We start from the raw sequence: 17,098 nt of genomic DNA, 5'->3' as shown, positions 1-17,098 counted from the left end.
AACTCCATCTTATCATCCGGAGAACGTGACAATGATCCCCCGGGGGTGACGTGGAGAAATGAACAAAAAGATAATATTTTTCGTGATAGGAATCCGATAGATGATGTAATAATCCTAAAATTCTGGTCATGTTTAATTTGCCACTTCAGAAGCTCGCTTATATTCCAAGCGGCAATCTAGCGAGGCCGGGCTCTCTGATTCCAATCATGACATTTCAAAACAGTCCTCGCAATTTTTCCTTCGCCCTTTTATAGGGAACTGACGACCGTGGAGATTAGTGAGTCAACCAGCAATCATGCTGTCAATTGGTATTTATTATTCATAGAGCCATGGTAACAGGAAAAGCTGTGGTCCTCGTGAGGCCCGGCTTCTCGCCGGAACCTCATTAGGCCCGGCGCATAATGATTACAGCTAGACAACCGATTCATTTGGTGGTGTGGGTCTTCGAGTCCGTCTCGCCATTGGTCAACAAACCATTGTATTTTTTATTTATTAAAACTGAATCCGAGCTGAAACTCTTTCCAAACTGTGTCTTGCGTAACACCAGAAGCATATGTGAGGATAATGCAGCGCTTGCAAAAATTTAATTTTAGCAGTTCGGAATCGGATATTGTTCAATCGTATTCTTCATATGTAGTCGGTGGTTGGAAGGAAGTGTGGGATGTCTTCCTCCGCCATGTCTTGAAACTTGTGGGTGTAGCATAACGGCTTGATTTTACTTCTCCCGCTCCAAATATAAAGAATTTAATCATATCAATACCGAAATAAACATTTTGTTTAGCTTGTGTGCTCACTGACGTAGCTGTTTTTGAGCCATATGGCCGAACAAGCTCACAGGAGATTCATATTTCCTGTTCTGTTACTTCCTACGAATGCATTTGAAAGGACGGTCCCCAAATGGTTTCGGCGTGAGCCAATTAACTTGTCGAGATCTTACAGCGGAGGCTGCAGACGGCGTCAGGAGAGAGAATTAAGTTCCTCCTCCTGTGGCCCCGGCATGCTATGCTTGCTAATGACTTTGAATCAAATCAGGATATGAAATTACATTTGGCAGATTGATCTTTCACCAAAATGGATGACAGACGACAGTATTAGTAAACACACCGATGAGATTTATTCTGTTGTGATTTTACATTCCACAGTTGAACATTTTCTCTCTTTTTTTTTTTTTTTTCGCCCAAATCTTATTTTTATGTTCACTCAACAGACACGTTACTGATGTTAAAGATTGATAGATCATGTTTGATTCAGTCCAGAATGGGAGTTGCAGTATCACTGTCCAAAAAACAAAAAAAAATTCAGGGCCTTCTATTGTGTAACAAACTGACTATGTGCTTCTCAAAAATGACTCAATCAATTCGAAATGTGTGTGTGAAGATTTTATCTTTGGCAAGGTCTGCATTTGACCAGTTTTGATTTACGTACGTTTTTCCTGCACAGGTGACATAAATGTAAATACGATGCATTTGTAAGGCCCTTAAATTTGTGCTTTATTTTATCTTTTCTTGTACCATTATTTATGTATGTATTTATTTTTTTATCTATTGACTGCCATCCCCTTTTCACCGTCGATGAAAATTTGAAACGGCCTGAGCCCTTGATGTCCGACTCGGGGTTAAAGTAATTTCATGCTCAGTTGCCTCAGGCGCAGATCCAAGAAATCACGCCCCCCCCCCCCCCATCCCGCATGAAAGTTGAGAATATTCCAACATAGTGATTTATAAGAAATTCCAGCTTAACTGAACCATATTGACTTGTTTTAATCAGTGTGGCCAAATATGATCAATATTGACAATAAGGAAGTTCATGTCTTGGCTAATGCGATAATTTTTTCACCGTTTTTTTGTGGCACACTAATCAGGGTTGCTTTTGTCGTTAAAATGTTTACGATTGATTGTAATGATGTTGAAAGTAAACAGCAAGAAAAAACAGACCGACATTTTTGCCCTTTTAAAACGTGCTAAAGGATGCTAACCGCTAAACGGGGCTTTGTGAAAATGTGACTTTTGTCTGATGAAGTTGAAAGGGCAATGTGCGTTGTTTTTTGTTAACAGTCTCAAAAATACTTCAAAAATGGACAGGCACACTTTTTGTACAATGTCCTTGTGTGTTATACGAAATAACTTCACCAAAATGCTAATGTTAAAATGCTAACCGCGTACGCGTGGTTCCAAATATTTTCGAGGGCCTTTGTGGGGTTTTTTTGCTTCTTTTTTTTTGTGCTTTTTGACATTCCCACTTTTCCCGCCAGGTCTTAAAATTAAATTTTCCCACCATTCCACTCAACATTTTAGTCGTGGCGTGAATCAGTTAAACAGGATACTGCATCTCTCCATCATCCAAACACCATTTTGTTTTGATGATCATTTTGACACCACTCCCTCCCCAATCACACACACACAAACACACTTCATACGTACATTTACTTCGAATGACTAGAATGGGAACAAAACTCACATTTTCTCAGTTTGTTCACGGCTTTGTTAAAAAGGAAATCGATGTAAAAAATGGTAGCTATCGTCGTATGCACCTAAAGGGGGATGATGGAATGACACGTCCTGGTTGTCACCTGGCATATTCTGTACAGTATGATACAACGGCGTAGGTCCATAAATCCCAAGGTAACTTCGGCAGTTTGAGTACCACTCGTTTGTTTATTCCATCAGGTCCCAAAAGATCCCAAAAGGCCAAACCCAGAAGAAACGTCCAAGTCATCGCTTTGTTTGAATTTTGGGGAATTGGATTCCCTCCATAGTCACAGTTCAGGGAACTTCTTCTTTAAGTCCTTTTCAGACGCGGTAGCAGCTCCACAACAATTAAACACGCACAACTTGGTATTTTGTGATAATATTTCTGTCATTTTTTTTTCATCTTGATTTTTTTTCTCAATATGGCAGATCTTCAAACACCCATTTTTTAAACACAGAAATAAAAAAAACCCAAACAAACAGTAACCAGGAGAGAGCGGCGATCAGTCGATGGATGGACAAATGGTTATTTTTTTCTGCGTCGAGGGGGGGGGAAGCGTTTAGCACACGGTGCCGTTCTCCTGTCGGGATTTAGGGCAGGTGGATCTCGGTATGGGCTGCACGGAGGGCGCCAGCGTGCAGAAGAATCCGGCGATGAGGGTGAGGCCCAGACCTCCCCACGCGCAGAACATGGACCAGCCGTAGCCGTGGCCGATGTCGTCGGGCAGGCCGTACAGGTAGCGCGGGTAGCGCGAGAGCTCAAAGTTGATACCGGCGACGCAGGTGCACAGGGAGATGATGCAGAAGGTACCTGCCAAAAATAAAAAAACAAATGGGGCATGATGTGAACAGCCAAGCCTGCCACTAGCAAACCTGACTCATACTGTGCCAAGTTACCAACCGTGCAGCTTTTTAAAAAAAAAAAAAAAAAAATCCCCAAGGCTACAAACAGAAAAATCGAAGAATGCAAAGGTCGCTTTGAAACCTTTTAACAAAATGAGTATTTTGTTTATATATATTACAGTTAATTTAAAAAAAATGTTCTATCATAAAATGTGATACGACAAATAGATTTTCAAAATACTGGGGTGGCCAGGCCCTGTATCCAATTAGAATAGAGCCGCCCCTGGACTAAACATCAGCCATCTTTATATTCAGAACACGAAATTTAAAATTGCATAAAATGAATGGTAAATTCCTATTTCTCTACTTCCTGATTGTAAGACGGCCACAAGAGGGCGGCCATTGCAAATACCGATACCCCAAAATAAGGCTGGTCAACATCGGTATTCACTCATCTCTAACTAAATCGTAAAAACTCTAAAATGTGATGAAACAAATCTTTCTCAAAGCACTCCATCATCTTTCATATGTTACGCGCAGCCTAATTACTAAGACGCCACAACAACGTTTTATTTTGGCCTTTTTATTCAAGGCAGCCGGTTCTAAATTGGGCCTCATTTGGAACGCTACATTACCTTACGGCTGGGCCGCCTCTTTGGGATTCTGCCTCTGCGGTCTGGCCTAGCCTTGTCTTGTGCCTTCTAATTGCCTGTTCAATATACGACCGTCGGGCAGCGCATTAATCCTCGCCGGGCTCTCCGGCACTTCTAAGTGTGTTCTCGTTCATTGACCTAAATCACAATTAAAATCGCCAATAAAGCCCGTTTGCTCCCTGGTGGTAAACTGTTGGATGTATACATGATGAGCCCTTATTTGTTTTATACATCACGGATATTGAAAATGCATTTTTTAAAAACCATTTTTGACCTAAAAAGTCTGACTTACCTCCCATCAGGAACAGCAGGCCGGCCACATACTGCATGAGTCCTCGGTCCCAGCAGCAACCCAGCACGCCGATGATCCAACCGAACAAGATGATGGCCACCGCCATTCCCATGAACCCTGCCGTCATTCGACGTAAATCTAAGCACACACACGGACGGAGAGTCCGGTTAAAGCCAGGTATGTTTTTCATTTCAACATTTTGGGTTGGAAATGTGTTTATTTATGTTGGTGAAAGTAACGCGTGATCGAAGATTATCAACCGTCAAACAAATCAAGATGAGAAAGATGCTTGAGGCTGAAGTTTAGGGATTAAGAGCTCAGAGTTTGGAGAATCTAGTCGGGAAATCGGCTTAAACTGCGCAGGCAGGCACGGCCCACCGACTTTTTGATGTGTCAAATTATTCTAATTGTCAATTCAAGAACAGAAAATACTTTCTTCATTTACTCGTCGGGTAAATAAAAATAGGACGCGATTTAAACCCCATTATCAACTCTTTTGCTAACCAAAACAGCAGCACTGATGCATGTATTGAGTCCCCGGTGAATTAATTTGAAGACCAAACAACTTCTTGCGTGAATGTGATCTTAATTTGACATCCCACCCCCTGGCAATTTATTTACAGATTGAGGTCAGGGGTCGTCAGTTTACGACTTCAATATTCATTCCACCAGCATGTTTATAAAAGTAGTCCATATTGCGGCGATGACACGGCGAGGGCAAAAAAAAAGAACAAGGACAGCAGCGTGCGCACCAGGGGGGTAATAACAGGGCTTGAACTACGAAGTCGAAGAAGAGGGAAAAAAAATGCTCGGAGCGTCCTACCCCCTCCTTCTTCAAGTAGATTAGAATGTCACGGGTGAGCAAGTCTGCCAGGAGGTGTGTGTGGGTGGGGAAGGGTTGTTGTTGTCGGAGGAAAGGCTGAAAAAGGTCAAAACATTTGCCCTGAGAGCATAAATGAAGAACACGGGAAGACACGCCTCCACCGGGTGTACTACACCATGTTCATGACCCCGTAGCCCCCGTGCACTTTATGTACCCTCGCACTCCGACGACCAATATTACGTCTCAGCTGGTGTAAATATAAAAAAAAAAGATATTTGGCAACCTTAACTGTCCCCATACGCCAGACATTTATCAAAATGAAAAGTTCCGCATCGTGCCGGTAAAGGGAAACATTATACAAAGCAGCGGAGGGGGTTCGGGGTAAACGTATAGCAATTGAAGAAGAAGAACCGACGCTGACAATAATTGCGTAAGCAGCCTCTTGGGAAAGAGTGTAAAAGAAGCGTGATGTGTTAAATGATGGCACCCTGCAGCGAGCATGAAAAGAGGAAAATCTGCCTTCCCACCAGCGATGGATTAGCCGCGTGAGACCGACTTGAAGTTGCGTATTGACATGGTGCTGTGAAAAGTAATGGGAAAGGAAAAGCGGCAGCAGATAACGGTCCGTATATCTATTTTCTCTCGCCGTGGTGCTCATTAGCGAGAGATGCTGTGTTGACGCTGGGCAAGAAAGCACGGCTCATAATTCCCTGTGTATAACATGTGGGATCCCTCAAGGGTCAACCCTCGAGCCCTTTTTGTTCAGCTTGAATATGCTACCACTGGGTCAAATTCTTCATATATCAAATAAAATAAAATCATATAAAATAAAAAATAATGTTATGACATGGGGGATCCCTCAAGGGTCAATACTCGAGCCCTTTTTGTTCAGCTTGTATATGCTACCTCTGGGTCAAATTCGTATAAAATATAATAAAATAAAATAAAATAATATAATATAAAATGAAATAATGTTGAGAGCGTTTCTTGGCAGCTCCATAAAGGTCATATTGCAATTCATGTATTTGTTTACATCTATTTCACATTGCGCTTTTTGTGAGGTTTGCAAATCCGTCGACACAAAAGCTTCAAAAAACAAACCACGAGCTGCGTGATTGTTCATTTTCAAAATGTCAATAAAGCTGCCAGTTTGGAAAGAAACGCCGGCCCCCCCCAAAAAGTAGTTCAGAGATGAGAACAATACATCATACTCAGCATGTTCGCTGACAAGCGGCAGCAAAAAGGAAAAGCCTTGTGTTCTTTGTCAGGTCGGAACAAAAGCGCCGATACAGCACATCAATTGTCGTTTGCTGTTTCTTCGATGCGAGTCAGGACAAAGAGTTTGTTGTGCCAACGATGTTTCAGTGCTATGCAAAATTAAAGTTCAATACATTAGCATTTAAGTACTTTTGGAGAACCACTGCATTAGGTCAAGAGATGCTGTCACTCATATCCTGTAACCATGGTGACCTCTGAACCTGCAGATAAGCATGGCAGAAGCTGTCTGACAACGTGCTGACTCAGCAAACCCTTCCCGAATCACATTTACACGCAATTCCGAGCGACCTTTACTTCTGGGTGGCGAAAAAGTCCGATCGGACCTTTTGTGATTAAAACCTTACATGTCGTTTGACCGAAGGCAGGGGCAAGTGAGAAAACTTTGACGGCAACATTATGCGGCAACGAACGTGATGTCCATGGCAAATCTTCCCGTGAGTGGCTGCAGGTATAAACAGAGCCGATGAAACGCCGGGGATTAAAAAGGGATACAAGTCTCCCGGCGCCCGTGTCAGCACTTTTGCTGACGTGACGAGTCGCCGAATTGCAAATCGGGGAAAAGGACAGAATGACAGGACCACCGGCTGAGTTGTCAGTCACCGAGAAAGAAATCCAGTAGTGGACGCAACGTGTGGGTAAACACGATTAGTGCCAGCTTAATTTTCGCTGAGGTGGAGCACTTCTGATTGGACGGGAAAGCAATATATTAGAATTTCCTAGCCTTGCAGGAATAAAACCCCGAGTTATATATATTGTTGTGAAATTGCACATTTCAAGTTTTTCAGAACATGGTGTGATGGCAATCAGGTCGATTGTTACCGCTCACAATCAATGCCACCCACTTGTCTCGGGACCAAGCGCTCGGAAAGTAATTAAGACCTTTGAGAGCGTTTTCGACGTCTCCCGGCGAGAATGAAATTCTGAAAATATGCGGTATTTTACCGACCCTTGAGCTAGCGAGCACAAATATGTTGCATTCTACTTTCTCGTTCCCCTTGGGGTGTCCATTTCGCAGACTCGAGAGCAGCTCAGGAATTCTAAGGAGGCCTGAAGTAAGGCATTTCTTCAATATTCTGTGTTGAAGCAAAGACCAGACGAGAAACATAAAGCAAAAGCAGATAGACAGAATCGTGCGAGAGTTGCAAGGTAAACCCGCAGCACAATGCGAAGATAAGGTGAGTCACGCTGAATAACCGTTCCGTTTCCAGTTCACCGTTCCCCGCTGAGATGGTGTTCACGCTCGCTGCTTTCATTTAGTTAACTTTTTTTTTCTTTGCTCGAGATGCGTCAGATGCTTGCACGGTTTCTCGTTGATTCACAAAACGAGTACAGAAATTGTTGGAACGTATTTACTGAGCAGTGGCAAACTAGAACGAAATACAAGGCCGTATTTGAAGATGCCGACTATTTAGAACTGATTCGAATTAGGCCCTTAAGATAATGCAAATAACCTGAAATTAGGAAATATGACACCTGATATGACATTGTTTTGATTTCAAAATGGACGCCCCCTAATAATACGCACTTTGATCGTGATTAATGACGGTTGGATTCATCCGCCCATCCATCCATCCATCCATCCATCCATCCATCCATCCATCCATCCATCCATCCATCCATCCATCCATCCATCCATCCATCCATCCATCTTCTTCCCCTTATCCGGGGTCGGGTCGCAGGGGCAGCAGCTTTAGGAGGGACTCCCAGACTTCCCTCTCCCCAGCCACTTCATCCTGCTCATCCCGCAGGATCCCAAGGCGTTCCCAGGCCAGTTGAGAGACATAGTCTCTCCAGCGTGTCCTGGGTCCTCCCCGGGGTCTCCTACCCGAAACACCTCCCCGGGGAGGCGTCCAGGAGGCATCCTGATGAGATGCCCGAGCCACCTCATCTGACTCCTCTCAACGTGGAGGAGTAGCGACTCTACTCCGAGTCTCTCCCGGATGACCGAGCTTCTCACCCTATCTTTAAGGGAGAGCCCGGACATCCTGCGGAGAAAACTCATTTCGGCCGCTTGTATCCGGTATCTCGTTCTTTCGGTCACGACCCATAGCTCGTGACCATAGGTGAGGGTAGGAGCGTAAGACTTGGATTCAATTGGTTCTAATTTGCATGGATATATTTGTCCGCCACAAAAACTCAAAATAAACTTCAAATCTATCATATGAACGCGTAATTGTAGCATGAACTCTTCAGCAAACATCCTAACGCGCCGCATACTGTGACTCGGAGCCCCCGCGACTTCGCCACTGTCAGTCTGACAAATGAGCACACGGGATGACTCATTTATTCGCGCTACATTAGGCCTTGCCTTTTTTTGAGGACATACACAAAATCAAAAAGAAAAATCTAATCTTTTCCCCCAACCGCCGTCTCACATCTGCTCTGACGCGCCATTGCAGTCAGGTTTAATTCGGTAGATAACCATGGAAACAAATGTTATATATAGTAAAAGCCGAGTTTCCACGAGTGCGAAAGATGTGAAGAAAGACTGAAACGGAAGGTCGTCTCACATTTTAAAATCCGATAAACATTCGCTATATGAATTGTTTACGATATCAGCGTACAACAGACCGCCGTCATTTTTTCCGCTGCGTAATAGCTTCCATTGTTCAACCTGCCGCTGCTGCTTTTCCATTTAATTACAGATTACAAAATATTATTCTTAAAAAAAAATGAATCTGTGCTGTGCCGGTATTATTTTCTTAATTAGATATAAAAAAAAAGGAACATGTCCGACTGTTGTAGACGACTGACTGAGCAAGCCATCTGTTAAAACAAAAGGAGTACTAGATAAAACTGCCAAAATTCTACAATAAGCCGCTGAGTTGTAGAGCTGCTCTCATTCACTCGTGCGGGAATCCATTATTTCATTTTGGTCCTTATTAGGGAAAGAAAAAAAAATGTGTCGAGAGGAATTTATTTGCTCTCATTGCAGGCATGAATATTTTTAGCTTATCCATAACTCCTCTCAAAACCTGCCACTTGGCTTTTACATCACTCCTGTTAATTAATACACTTTTATACTTGTAACAATATGAGTATTTATTCAAAACTGCCGAGTTTGTGTTGTTATGCAGACCGCGAGGTTTTTATACCTTGGCAGAGGTCCGCGCTCGTTTTCGTTCCCGTGCGTATCATCGAAGCCAATGACTCGTCGATTTTGGCAACAACTGGCGCCCTCTTAAAAAGTGACAAAATAACTGTTGTGGAAGCACAATTCACGTTCGTTAACTTCCCCCAGTGGCCAAATCCTCCACAAAGCTCTAACAAGAGTACTTGGTGGAGCATGAGACCGCCTCCAAGGAACATTATCCTGAAGATAAAGATGACATCAACTCCAGGAAAAAAAAAAAATCTTTGGGGATTCTAGTCTTGGAACTTTTCTGACACACCTTAAAGATGTCTGGTCTCTACTGTTATGGTCCTGGATCTGTTATGATCTTCCAGGTTTTTTTTTCATTAGTTCTATTGAGCCCAAAGGCTAAGTCTCGCTTCTCAACGCTCGACGTACAAGTCGGTCGAGAGCGTTAGCCGGCAAAGGTGTCGAAGGGGGAAAGAAATCGGTATCGTTTGCGGATGCCTTGTCACAGCATCCGCAACTCCTTAGGGGTGGGGGGGGGGTAGAGCTTAATTTCATTACCCATGTCGACTGCCACCGGGGACAAAACAATAGAGTGGGAAAATCAAATTACAGAAGATAGCAGGGGGGCGAGGGAGATGGCGGGCGTGATGGCGGATGAGGCGATGCTGTCGACATCCGCAAACAGTCGCGCGATTTGCCCATTCGTAAATTGGCCCTTGGGTCAAAACGACCATATGGATGATTGCATGTCAGCACCAGCATGAACCCGCTCCAAAGGTTGAATCGAGGACTCGGCCTAGCTGACCAATCCCTGTCGGAGTTTTCCAAGAATGACACGGGAAGGCTGTTATTAGAAATCCCGCAGAACTGTCAGTCAGTGTTGATGCTTAGACAAGAGGCGAGGTGACACCCGGGTTCTCCGGGCCCAACCGGAGGTCTGGGTTTGATCTAGCTGCTGTCAGTCCTCACTATCTAGGAGGGATGTACTCAACATTGATGGAAACTGGATGGCTTGTAAATGAAGTCATTCTGCTTCATTGATTTCGAGACAGGAACGTTGTGTAACCAAGGCTACACGTTCAAACGTCCAGTCTTGTTAAATAGCACATAAAGCAGTCCATAAAAAAGCTTTTAGATCATTAAATGGCATTAATCACGTGTCATGTGGTACTTAGTAATGTCATATGTTCGGTGACATAATATATGCCGCTGCAGTCATTTCGAGCCAACTTCGTTAAGTGTTACGCAAGGACTTGTTCAATTCCATTTTTTTGCCCATGTGCTAGAATAGTCGGTAATTTTTAGACACAATCTGGGGAATGTTTGAATTCCAAACATTTGCTCAAATCTAAGCATTCTTGACAATCCCCCCCCCGTCCATTTAGATCCTGGAAACCGTTGCTACACCAGATGGACCAACACCATCGCCCTCCACAGCAAACACTGCATATGATGAATATTCTTCGCAACATTACGGGATCTTATCATCATGAAGTTCTAAAAAAAAAAAAATAATCATTTCACCCGCTGTAAAGAAATTGCATTAGCAGGGGGAATGAATATGATGAATGAAGGTTAATGACTACAATCAAAGAGGATAAAAATCAGCCGTCTCGGCAAGATTAATTCATGTCCCTGCTTGCAAATGCAAAAGAAAAATTGCCCAATATGGAGCCTCTGGAAGTTTCCCTTCCCTGCCAAGGAGGATGACATATTTCTCTGCTAACACACAGTTTACTGCTCTTTGGAAATTGCTGTACGGCTTAGTGAGGACATGCAAACTGCAGAAGCTCTGACAGCCAGTCACTGCGCAGCATTATTACAACATTGCTTAGCATTGGCTCTGTCTTAATGGTGGCATTTATTTATTTATTATTCTGGAGGGGGGGGGCGAGAGAGAGGATTTTCTTAATCTTTCCAGGGCTGACGCCAAGTTGCTGAGCGAGCGACGCTGGTGCATGCCAGCCACCCAAACCCACCGCCCCTCCTTCCTCTCCCCTCTCCCAAAAGCTGTTTGACTGATTCAAAAGCAGAACAGGAAGCATTAGCTAAGGGAAGGCCGTGAAAGGGAGTGCTGGAGCTGAGAGATACTCAAAGCTCTTAGCCACTAATAACTGCAGCTCGAGATGCTTTATGCATGGGATATGAAGTGCCCGGGTTCCAGACTCCCAAGTATTTCCAAGCTAATGTTACCGACCTTGGTCACACCAAGGTAGCGCTAATAGTGCTAATAGTTTGAATTAGTGTGTAGCCTTATGTTATAGCAGCTGGATGGCTCCCTTTGGAGTATCCATTCCCACTGGTAGTAGCCCTCAGAGTCGTACCACAGATTTTAGTCTAGACCCCATCTGTGCTGCATGTGTTTTTTGCCCAAAGTGCTGTTGTCCCTACACACGGAGCAACTGCTGCTGAGTTTTAGTTTACCGTATTTTCCGGACAATAAGGCGCACCGAAAAACCTAAAATGTTCTCAAAAGCCGACAGTGCGACTTATAGTCCGGTGCGCCTTATATATGGACCAAATTCCTAAATTTAAACTGGCCCGAAGGATTGTGTCATGAAATCAATCATAAGTGTGCCGCTGAAGACTATGAATCATGAATCAAAAAGACTTTGGATCATTATTTTGTGATTATAAAGTAATTTGTTGCATCTGAAGTTGAAATAAAAAAGATAAAATGGAGAATGATTTGATTTGGATTACAAATCTGACATAATGCATTAATGGTGCGCCTTATCGTCCGGTGCGCCTTATAGTCCGGAAAATACGGTAGTTACTGCGCATAATTTTCGCAAATATGTCAAATGGTGTCTACAAAACATCTCGAACCCCTACATTAGTATCTTCAACCAGTCTCTGTTTGATTTACGTGCAGCAGTTACACCCCAAAAAAAAAAAAAGTCATCTTTCCAACCATCTGTTGTTTCTTCACAGTCTGTTGAGCCAGCATGTTGCTGCTCACGTCGTTTGAAAAGTACTCTCGCATGGTCAAGTAGCTCATCTTCTCTTAGTTCAGAACTCCCCTCACTTCACCAAAGCCGAGAGCCGCGCAGCTTTATATAATTCCGTTATAATCCCCGCCTCGACATGTTCAAACTCTCACTTGTCATCTTTAGCTTGGGTGTGATGTTCACTACTTGCAGTAGGTTTGCTCGTTTTTGCGATTCGAAAAGCTTCTGATCTTTGAGGAAAGGTTTGCACGTAAAAGCATTTTTGATCGTAAAAGAGCTTTCGGAAGATTTGTAAAACACCAAATGAGAAATTGGTCTTGGCATTCTCGGGAGAAAATAAACCAAATGGTCTTGAACCTTAAATGAAGTCTGCAAACCGAAGAACTACTCAGAATAGAAGTGATGTCGGTCCATTCGAGGCTTAAGTGCTTCCATCTCTGCTGCACTCGGCCATCCGCTCGTTGAAAGACGACAAGAATATTTCCGTGATCTTATCACGGCGCTAACAGGAGTGAGACGAGAAACGGCAGCTGGACGCATGAGGGATAAAAGTCAAAGTAATGACTCCTTAAATTGCGAGTGTTGAATTGAAGAGACACAGGGCCCAAAAAAAAAAGTCCATTCCGAAGTGACGAATGTTAACCGTTGTCATACCTGCGACGCTTTGAACACGATTTATTCACTTTTCGTTATCTCCGTTTAACGTCGCAAATACGGCTAAATAAGCACTTAGCCAAATCGCTTCTACACACGGGGTAATTTGGAATGCATAGAAGAAGGGGTCGGTAGGGGCTCAGTCGCATGCTAATTCTCACTAATATATTCATATTCTACCTCAAAAAGAAATTTACATAAAGTCTATTTCATTGCTGTGTAACAGTATGCACGCTAAACACGCATTACAGAACGCAATCTCACCTATTTGCAAGGCTGGCTGATATCATCTGCTCCCCCCCCCCCCCCCATTTATGCTTCCAACCTCCCACAGTCACGGCGTTTTATCCGAGACTCTGTGTCAGGAGGATTTAAGCTCAAAGTCAAGCCGCAACTGCTTCTGAAATCTACCAAGAGAGCAAGTTGTCGTCTTTTCAGAAAGCAGAGGGAGGGAGAGTCGCGGTAAAAAGAAGAAACGTGATTGACATTCATTGGATGGTTTCCATTTGAAAACGATTCAACAGACTTCCTGAGAATATTTTTTTTTAAATCATTTTGGTGGGTGTCTGCGGAACGTCTTGTAAGTGGAGACAGTAACTTGTCATTTTTTGTTATGAGCCTGGTGATGGAGCTGTGACTGATTGTTAGCGTTGTTGCTAGCAGGTGATATAGCTCAAATATGTTGTAAGATTTTTAGGAGAAATTTCACAATCCTCTGGCAAATACACACCAACGGAACCCAGTTGAGCTGTAAAAATCATTTTCATGCTTTCAGTCGAACGACCGTCTGGAACTGCTTTGCTCCTTCAGGACCTGGACGATGAATTCTGCTGTCTGTCAAATCTGTCCATAAGTTGTTGCTCTGAAATTCAAACTTTCTTGGGTTATCTAAAAACATTCTGATTGAGATGTCCTTGGCAATAATAGTGTGAAGGAACCTAAACAAAACCTAAACAACCTAAACCTAAACAAGGACATGAATATAAATAAGAAGCCTTCTGAGTTGGCGACGTCAAAATAGAAAAAAACGCTTGTTGTCTGCAGACAAGTTGTCTGCCTGGGCGTCTGAGGATTATTCTCATGGGGCGAACATCGAGAGTGAAGCAAGTTGAAGGCGGGAGGGTTGGCTTTGACCTTGGCGTCTGAAGGCTGCAGAGTGGCGCTGCCGCACGAGTGCGGGGAGAAGATAAGAGACGGGAAGTTGACTTGACAAAGCCTGACTCCACGCGTCGCCACAGCCGGACACATTGTCTCTCCAGCGTCGAGATTATGTATCCGCTGGGGACCGGCTCGTGTGACGCGTCCATCTGTGCACCCACGCACACACCGCCGTCCGTCTCTTATCAGCCCCGGTGTAGACTCATTTTAATCATCCTTAATTACAGCGGCAAAATAATGGAGCTTAAAATAGAAATGTGACAGCGGAGGTATTGGAACATCTTGTGCCCACCTGTCAATCTAGAGAATTGCGGTACCTTGAGTTTAATTGGTTCCTGGACTATGTTCTTAACGGAAATCACTCCAAAATAAATTTCAGATTTAATTGAAGAGCAAGCGCCGGGTTCTCAGTCAGGTTGAGGTCATGAGGGTTCCTCGGGTAAAATAATCACAGTAAGCATGAGGAATCTTAGTCCACTGTGAAATCCTGTGTGGCAGTTGATCGAAGTCAACTTAAGCTCTCTGTCTCCCCCTTTTTTCCCCTCAGTCAGCCCAAAATAACTGGAGGATTTCTCAGCTGGTGGACACAGAAGCTCTGTGATGTTACTAACCGGATTAACAGTTTGACAGAAACACCCAGTGCAGAATAAAATGCGTACGATATAATCATGCAATAAACAGTAAATGTCTTTATTGCTCAAAAAATAAGTCGTGAAAAATCTTCCAAACTGGGCATATTTCGTGCAAGAAAATATCTTTTGGAAAGGAACAGACTTACTCCATAAAAGTGTCTCTTTTTGCTATGACTCAGACAGATAGTGAATATGAATCATACACAAATGTCACTTCAAGGCTGCGATGTTTCCCTTCAGCTTTTTTAGTTTTTATTTTCATGTTGCTCGCCTTTTCCGAAAAAATCCGCCAGCTATTTGCTACTGCCGCACTACAGTCGCCCCCACTAATTCAGTCCAGGCTACTTCTAACGCTGACATGATCGACAATGATTTCATAATCATAATAAGAAGAACTGAAGTACTAATGAGTAAAACATAATGCTAGTTTTGTAGAATATTGCAAAATATATTTTAATCTTACAGACGACCTGAGATTAAACTATCTCGCTAGCTATTATAGCTACTTTATCTAGCTAGCTAGGTTTGCATCTACTTTATCACATCCATCGCTAGCTAGCTAGCTATTGTATCTACTTTATCACATGTATCGCAAACTAGCTAGCTACTCTATCTATTGTGTCTTTGAAAATAATTTGAGGTGTCTCAATTTGAGCCAGGTCACAATAACGTATATTACAAGTAACTTTTTACATTCCTCCATTGTAGCCTTCGCAGTCACTGCCGCTCCAAGGTCTTCCAAGTCTTTCTTCTTGGCAACCGTGAAACAGAAAAGGCGGGAATTACGTTACGCATTTCCAGATAGCGACGCTATCAATAAATCTGTCTTCAGTGTATTAGCGAGTGACGCATTGTGACAAACAGGCCAAACTGCAGATTGAAATGAAGTCTCTGTGTATGCACTAGAGCTCAGAGAGGATAGATTGATCGCAATGATCGACTTTCCAAATGTAAATGAACTGTTAATCTTTGCAAGGGTAATTGGACAGGGCGCTATTTGCGTAATCAGTTGTCAAGCGGTGTTAGTTTTGAAAGCTTAGAAGTCGCGGGATGTTTTGTTTGCTTTTGGTCCTATCAAAAGACGGTTCAGAACCAGTTGAGATGTTTAGATGTGTGGTCGTAGAGTGTAGCTTCAGGTGAAATTAAAGATATGAAAAAATGTATCGTTGGCCCTGGAAAAATACGTAGGTACAATATACAGTGCATTATTTATAGAACATATACTTACGAATTCCCTTTGTCTGTTTCAGCGCAATAATTAACCAATGTTTATCTCGCTAAGCCTCGAATTGTGCAACCTCGTTTCCGACGTCTGACTAACATGCTGCTGCGGGGACTTTCTCGAGTGACGCATCGTAGAGAGGCTCAAAGAGGAAGTGATGTCAGTCATTTACATACTGCATAATAGAATCAGAAAGTCGAATCAATCATTTCACGCTTGAATTCAAAAGGCCTTCTTCTGGTATGCACGTCTTGGCCACTAGGGGGCAAATGAATAGACATAGATACAAGATACTTTAGTCCTGACGAACAAAATTTACTTCGGTGCCGAAGTGCAGCACAAAAGTGACTTCACCATTTTAGATCTTCCCACCTTTTCAAGCACGTGAGCTCGAGTAAGAATGGCTTTTGCCGACAAATCCCGTTAAACCCGAAGCTGGATCCAGGGGCTACTGTGACTCACAGACTCTCAACTGAGCGCACATGAGACATGGCACAATTTCTTTTCCGGCTCTCCCACGAAGAATGGAAATGGGGATTGGAATGGGGGGGGTGAAGCCCTATTTTCAGTAGGCTCATATGCAAAAAAAAAGGATTATCGACATGGATAAATATAGACGAGATTAGGAGAACAGTGATTTGAAACGTGCCTCCTCAAATATGGCATTTTTTTAAAATGTTTTTTGTATCCCATATCACCTCAAATGGACTTCCTCAACTAGGTTATTAAAATGATCGCCTGTAGGTAGTGTTAAATTTTAAAAAAATCTTCAAAATTCATGTCGTCGATAAAATGGCAAGAACACGAGTTGCTAGGAGCCAAACTTTTAGGTGTGTATTAATTGTCCCACTTTTTGGGATGTTCCATAAAATCATGCACTTTATACCGCTTCCAAATTTGCTGTTCTGTGCAACTATAAAATTAGAAACGGTTTGATAGTTTATGTTCGGAGCTAAACTTTTGGGTATAACGTTAAAATTTAGTGTCCCATTTTTGGGGTTGTAAAAAAAATCAAGTCTAAATAATAAATCAATTTTATTTT

General features: G+C 43.0%; 1 protein-coding gene across 1 annotated transcript in view; it reads right to left on the bottom strand.

Annotated features, from left to right (window-relative positions):
* Nucleotides 1-1,091: 1,091 nt before the first annotated feature.
* Nucleotides 1,092-17,098, bottom strand: part of tmem178bb (transmembrane protein 178Bb) — a 38,268-nt gene continuing 22,261 nt past the window's right edge. The window contains exons 4-5 of the mRNA XM_088366275.1: nucleotides 4,257-4,394; nucleotides 1,092-3,279 (exon numbers count right to left, since the gene is read on the bottom strand). Coding sequence (XP_088222401.1) covers nucleotides 3,029-3,279; nucleotides 4,257-4,394 — 389 coding nt within the window. The 3' untranslated portion in view covers nucleotides 1,092-3,028. The remainder of the gene's footprint in view (nucleotides 3,280-4,256; nucleotides 4,395-17,098) is intronic.

Source organism: Syngnathus floridae, chromosome 22, assembly GCF_059516105.1.
Source record: "Syngnathus floridae isolate MCC-2025c chromosome 22, RoL_Sflo_1.0, whole genome shotgun sequence".
In the NCBI taxonomy this organism is placed as follows: Eukaryota; Metazoa; Chordata; class Actinopteri; order Syngnathiformes; family Syngnathidae; genus Syngnathus; species Syngnathus floridae.
Note: the sequence above shows the minus strand (reverse complement) of the source record. Positions and strands in the feature narration are given on the sequence as shown.